This window comes from Amblyomma americanum, chromosome 7, assembly GCF_052857255.1.
Source record: "Amblyomma americanum isolate KBUSLIRL-KWMA chromosome 7, ASM5285725v1, whole genome shotgun sequence".
NCBI classification, from domain to species: Eukaryota; Metazoa; Arthropoda; class Arachnida; order Ixodida; family Ixodidae; genus Amblyomma; species Amblyomma americanum.
In genome coordinates this window covers 171,044,213-171,051,450 of record NC_135503.1, presented here as the reverse complement: position 1 = coordinate 171,051,450, position 7,238 = coordinate 171,044,213, and the positions used below count along the sequence as shown (strand labels likewise).

The window sequence follows — 7,238 nt, the reverse complement described above, 5'->3', positions numbered from 1 at the left end:
GACAGTACGAAGAAAAGCGCTGTTTGGAATACTATGCTTCAAATCAATAATTATAAAGTGGCTGTTTTGACAGCACGAGGGCAAGCGCAGTTTGGAATACTATGCTTCAAATCAATAATTATAACGTGGCTGTTTTGACAGCACGAAGACAAGCGCTGTTTGGAATACTATGCTTCAAATCAATAATTATAACGTGGCTGTTTTGACAGCACGAAGACAAGCGCAGTTTGGAATACTATGCTTCAAATCAATAATTATTACGTGGCTGTTTTTACAGCAAGAAGACAAGCGCTGTTTGGAATACTATGCTTCAAATAATTATAACGTGGCTGTTTTGACAGCACGAAGAAAAGCGCTGTTTGGAATACTATGCTTCAAATCAATAATTATAACGTGGCTGTATTGAGAGCACGAAGAAAAGCGCTTATTGATTTGAAGCATAGTATTCGAAAAAGCGCTTTTCTTCGTGCTGTCAAAACAGCCACGTTGTAATTATTGAACGTGGCTGTTTTGACAGCACGAAGACAAGTGCTGTTTGAAATACTATGCTTCAAATCAATAATTATAACGTGGCTGTTTTGACAGCACGAAGGCAAGCGCTGTTTGGAATACTATGCTTGAAATCAGTAATTATAACTTGGCTGTTTTACAGCACGAAGACAAGCGCTGTTTGGAATACTATACTTCAAATCAATAATTACAACGTGGCTGTTTTGACAGCACGAAGACAAGCGCTGTTTCGAATACTATGCTTCAAATTAATAATTTTAACGTGGCTTTTTTTACAGCACAAAGAAAAGCGCTGTTTGGAATACTATGCTTCAAATCAATAATTATAACTTGGCTGTTTTGACAGCACGAAGACAAGCGCTCTTTGGAATACTATGCTTCAAATCAATATTTACGACTTGGCTGTTTTGACAGCACGAAGACAAGCGCTGTTTGGAATACTATACTTCAAATCAATAATTATAACGTGGCCGTTTTGACAGCATGAGGACAAGGGCTGTTTGGAATACTATACTTCAAATCAATAATTATAACGTGGCTGTTTTGACAGCACGAAGAAAAGCGCTGTTTGGAATACTATGCTTCAAATCAATATTTATAACTTTGCTATTTTGACAGCACGAAGACAAGCGCTGTTTGGAATACTATACTTCAAATCAATAATTATAACGTGGCTGTTTTGACAGCACGAGGACAAGCGCTGTTTGGAATACTATACTTCAAATCAATAATCATAACGTGGCTGTTTTGACAGCACGAGGAAAAGCGCTGTTTGGAATACTATGCTTCAAATCTATATTTATATTTTGGCTGTTTTGACTGCACGAAGAAAAGCAAGCGCTCTTTGGAATACTATACATCAACTCAATAATTATAACGTGGCTGTTTTGACAGCACGAAGACAAGCGCTGTTTGGAATACTATACTTCAAATCAATAATAATAACGTGGCTGTTTTGACAGTACGAAGAAAAGCGCTGTTTGGAATACTATGCTTCAAATCAATAATTATAACGTGGCTGTTTTGAAAGCACGAAGGCAAGCGCAGTTTGGAATACTATGCCTCAAATCAATAATTATAACGTGGCTGTTTTGACAGCACGAAGACAAGCGCTGTTTGGAATACTATGCTTCAAATCAATAATTATAACGTTGCTGTTTTGACAGCACGAAGACAAGCGCAGTTTGGAATACTATGCTTCAAATCAATAATTATTACGTGGCTGTCTTTACAGCAAGAAGACAAGCGCTGTTTGGAATACTATGCTTCAAATCAATAATTATAACGTGGCTGTTTTGACAGCACGAGGGCAAGCGCAGTTTGGAATACTATGCTTCAAATCAATAATTATAACGTGGCTGTTTTGAAAGCACGAAGAAAAGCGCTGTTTGGAATACTACGCTTCAAATCAATAATTATAACTTGGCTGTTTTGACAGCACGAAGACAAGCGCTGTTTGGAATACTATACTTTAAATCAATAATTATAACGTGGCCATTTTGACAGTACGAAGACAAGCGCTGTTTGGAATACTATGCTTCAAATCAATAATTATAACGTGGCTGTTTTGACAGCACGAATACAGGCGCTCTTTGGGATACTATATTCAAATCAATATTTATAATGTGGCCGTTATGACAGCACGAAGACCAGCACTGTTTGAATACTATGCTTCGAGTCGATATTTATGCCGTGGGTCTTTTGATAGCACGAAGACAAGCGGTATTTGTAATACTATATTTTCATTCAGAATTTACAACATGGCATTTTTGACAGCACCAAGGCAAGCGCAGTTTGGAATACTATACTTCAAATCGATATTTATGCCGTTGCTGTTTTGTCAGCATGAAGACCGGCGCTGATTAGAACACTATACTTCAAATCAATATTTATGCCGCAGCCGTTAGAGAGCATGAAGACAAGCGCTGTTTGGAATACTATACATCAAAAAATATTTATAACTTGGCCGTTTTGACAGCACGAAGGCAAGCGCAGTTTAGAATACTATACTTCAAATCAATATTTATGCCGCGGCTGTTTGACAGCATGAAGACAAGCGGCAGCAGCGGCGAAGGCGCGAGGACGCAACACTAAACTTCTGCTCTGTGCAGTGTCCGGATAATTCTCCGCGGTTGGGCCAACTGCTGCACCTTGGTGTCCGGAAACTGCGTCAACGAAAGCGGGCGGATCCAGCCTGCATTGTGCCCAGGACCAGTGCGGCCTTTCTGCGGGGACTTTCTTGGACTTTGCCGCCCAAATCTCGCGCCAACAGCGTCAAGCACAGACAACATTGGCATCTACAGCTGGTTGGGACACACCCCCCGGATTCTTCACATTGGCAGCAGCGGCGAAGGCGCGAGGACGCAACACTAAACTTCTGCTCTGTGCAGTGTCCGGATAATTCTCCGCGGTTGGGCCAACTGCTGCACCTTGGTGTCCGGAAACTGCGTCAACGAAAGCGGGCGGATCCAGCCTGCATTGTGCCCAGGACCAGTGCGACCTTTCTGCGGGGACTTTCTTGGACTTTGCCGCCCAAATCTCGCGCCAACAGCGTCAAGCACAGACAACATTGGCATCTACAGCTGGTTGGGACACACACCCCGGATTCTTCACATTGGCAGCAGCGGCGAAGGCGCGAGGACGCAACACTAAACTTCTGCTCTGTGCAGGTGTGTAATTTGTCTTGTAATTTGGCTGTTCTGCATTCTTGTTGCTGCTGCTGCTGCCAACTGATTTTTTCCCCTCCCCTTCCTGTAAAATGTCCGTGAATTGCTTCAAGTGCAACGAACCGGTGGAATCTGATAACGCATAAGTTGTCTGCACTGAATGCTTTTACAGCTTCCATGTCGGTGCGTGTTCAGGGCTGCAGGAAACAGTTGTCCGCACAAGGGGAGATGCAGCTCGTAAAAGCTATAAATGCCCACTCTGTCGTTCAGGCAAATCGCGGCAAACGCCTAAAGAAAAAAAGAGCGAGGAGGACGGAGTCGATGCTATCATGTTTGCAAATCTTGTTAAACCGGTAAATGAACTGTCATGCCTGAAGGCGACCGTTGCTGATCTCGAGGCTTCGGTGGAAATGATGTCATCAAAGTATGATGAGCTATTGGCTCGTGTGGACAAACAAGACCAAACAATCGAGAGCTTGCTAAAGCGCGTCGAGAAGGTAGAAGGTGGTCAACAGGTCGAGTTACGTCAACTAAAGGAGGACATGAACACGTTAGAACAGCACAGCCGTGCCCTCAACCTAGAAATCCACGGAGTTCAGAGCTGTCCAGGCGAGAACTTGCTATCAAAAGTGAACGAAGTGGCCGAAAAGATAAAGCTACCCGCGGTGACCCAACAGGAAGTTAACGATTTGCACAGACTGCCGGCTAAGGGCTCTAAAATTCCCATAATCCTTGTTCGCTTTGCCAACAAAGGCACACGCGATGAATGGCTTAGGAACAGGAACGAACTGCGGACAGATGAGAAGTGCTGCATATACCTGAACGAGAACCTCACAAAGCGGAATAGGCAACTGTTGCAGCGTGCAAAGACGTGGGCCGATGACCATGGATTCCGTTTTGCATGGTACAGACATGGTAGAATTTACGTGAGGAAAGAAAGCGGCGAAACCGCCTATCTAATCAAAGATGAGTGTGATCTTGACAAGATAGTGACCTAAGCCGCTACCACTTCGAAGTGCGGATAACACAAGCGAACAACAAAAATGAGTTTTTCCTACCTGCTCCCTGAAGAACTAAAAGACGTTCTTGGTTTGAAGTACCATTCATTATTTAAATGTTTTCATATAAATACGCGGTCGCTAAATAATAAACTTTCGGAAATAGAGCTATTGCTATCTTCATTTCATTTCAGCAATGATGTTATCATGTTCACCGAAACTTGGTTGTCTGATGACGAGACGTTCATTCTGCCCCACTATAAGAGCTTTTTTCTTAACCGCAGCAGTCGTCGTGGCGGCGGCGTGTCTTTGCTTGTAAGCAACGAACTGAAATCTGACACGCTTGATCAATATTGTGTTTGCAGTGATGACTATGAGATATTGACTGTAATTACCGGCGACATGGTTCTCTCTGTAATCTACCGACCACCAGACGGAAACATTTCGAACTTCATTAATTTCATTGACAACTTTCTTGCCTTTATAAATGAAAAAAACTTAAAGATAATACTTGGTGGTGACCTGAATTTAGACATGATGTGTGACAATATTCATACGCGATGTTTCAATGTTGTGGTTAAGAGCAATAACTGTGAAAATGTCATTTCTAAACCAACTCGTGTTAATTGTTCTACTGAAACTTTACTTGATCTCTTTATTACAAATTATGACACCTCATGTGTTGAATCAGAAGTACTGCTATATGACATTAGTGACCACCTTGGTATATTTATGGGTGTTGAAAAGACTAACCGCCATAAAAAAACAAAGTCATGTCATGCTACCCAGTTCGTCTCTGAAAAAAGCTTAGAAATGTTCCGCGATGATATTAGCAACGCAGATTTCTCTGAGCTGTATTCTATGGAAGACTGCAACGTCGCCTATGAATTCTTTATTGATACTGTGAAAAAAGTGTACGCAAAGCATTTTCCATATGTAACCAAAAGGCAATCGACACGTATAAGAAAACCATGGATTACACGTGATTTATTAAAGCGAATAAAGGAAAAACACAAAATATACAATAACTTTATCAAATGTAGAGATCCTGCAGTGTTTTCAACATTTAAAGCCTATCGAAATAAGCTAAACAAAGATATTAGGCTTGCTAGAGATCGATATTTCTGTGAATATTTTGAAGGATGTAGTAATAATTCAGACCTGCTATGGAAAAAACTTAATTCGCTGTTGGAGCCCTCGAGAAAGGAAGGCGCTATTGAAACCATAACATGTGGCGATAATGTCCTCACGGGTGCCGCTATGTCGAACGCTTTTAACAGCTTTTTCACAGATGTCACAAGCATGCCTTGTGACAATACTGACTACCCCTACATTAATGATCGCTTAGAAAATAGCTTGTTCCTTCATTCTGTTTCTGAGGCTGAGGTTGTGTCGGCATTTTTGGAACTTTCTAATAGTTCGGCCTGTGATGCGGACGATATCCAGGTCAAGCCAATTAAGTTTGTTATAGACATATTATCATCGCCACTAAGTTATTTATTCAACTTATGTTTTTAAAGGGCATATTTCCAAATAAAATGCAGGTGGCTAAAGTAGTAGTTATTTACAAGAAGTGTGACAAGAACTCCCTTGGAAATTACAGACCTATTTCTTTGCTCCCTGTCTTTTCTAAAGGCTTAGAAAAGCTTATCTTCTCTCGACTGCAAAAATTCATAGAAAAAAATGATATTATAACAGGATGGCAGTTTGGATTTCGGAAGAATAAATCCACTGAGCTTGCGCTTCTTCACGAGAAAGAATATATCCTAAACAGTTTTGAAAAGAAACATATCGTAGATTTCAAAAAAGCATTTGATTCTCTAAATCACGAACTGCTGATTAGAAAGCTTGAAAAGTATGGAATTAGAGGTCTTCCTCTGCAACTTTTAAACTCTTATCTTTCTAATCGTGCACAATATACAACCATTAATGGTATTGAGTCTTCTTTAAAGAATATAAAATGTGGAGTGCCGCAGGGTAGCATATTGGGGCCTTTGCTCTTCAACTTATTTATTAACGACATAGTAAACATCACCGACCAAGCATCCTTTTTTATTTATGCAGACGACACAAGTATTTTCCTCTCAACGAATGACTGCGATTCCCTGATAGACAAAGGAAACAATATTTTATGCCAACTAAACACCTGGACAGAACTAAATGGGTTAAAAATAAATGTGAATAAAAGCAAGGTTGTTATCTTCCGACCAAGGAATAAACTTCTGCATACAAATAAAAAGCTACTACTTAATTCAGAGGAGAATGAGATAGTAGAAAAATTTAAAACACTTGGAGTCGTCTTTCACGAAACAATGTCATGGGACCATCATGTAGATACTATCTTGCCTAAACTCGCTCGAGTCGTAGGACACCTATATCGCCTGAAAACAATGCTTCCTTCGAGGATTAAGGAGCTCATATACAAATCGTTGTTTTTGTCCCATTTAAATTATTGTCACCTTGTCTGGGGCATGACTACTCTGAATAATCTAGACAAAATTTATCTACTTCAAAAGAAAGTGATAAGGTGCATATTCCAGCTTAGTTTCAACCAGCATACAAACCAGTACTTTGAAGATGCATGTATTATGAAAATTTTTGACATCTATAGTTTTCAACTGCTTTCGAGATATAAGAAGGAGCTACTTCGTCATACTGATTATTTGGGGAGACTGGCCTCCCTAACGCCGAGCGAGAAGCTGTATAACACTAGACAACACTCCCCGTGGCAGACTAAAACTCCAAGAACAAACTACGGATTACAAATGATTGCCTTCCAGTTGCCTAAACACCTAAACACGTTACATCATAAAAATATTGACATAATTAGTACGCCGATCCGTGACCATTGTAAACATTTCCTGTGTTTCAAAAATTAGTCTGCTTTTTTAATCTTTTCATTTTTCCTTTTTATTCAGTGTTTGCATCAAAAGTTTGTAGTACTAATTTTGTTATTGTGATACTGTTGCACAATATGTATTCTTTGTTCCGCTGATGCCTTTGTATATGTAGGGGCCGAGGGCTCGTCAAGCCTCGCTGGCTTTTTTCCTCGGCCCTTTTCATC

General features: G+C 40.5%; 1 protein-coding gene across 1 annotated transcript; it reads left to right on the top strand.

The window, feature by feature from the left end:
• The first annotated feature begins 3,505 nt into the window (after positions 1-3,505).
• LOC144098217 (uncharacterized) lies at positions 3,506-4,174 on the top strand. Its single transcript, XM_077630714.1, has one exon. The coding sequence runs from the start codon at positions 3,506-3,508 to the stop codon at positions 4,172-4,174; it is 669 nt and encodes a 222-aa protein (XP_077486840.1).
• Positions 4,175-7,238: the final 3,064 nt, after the last annotated feature.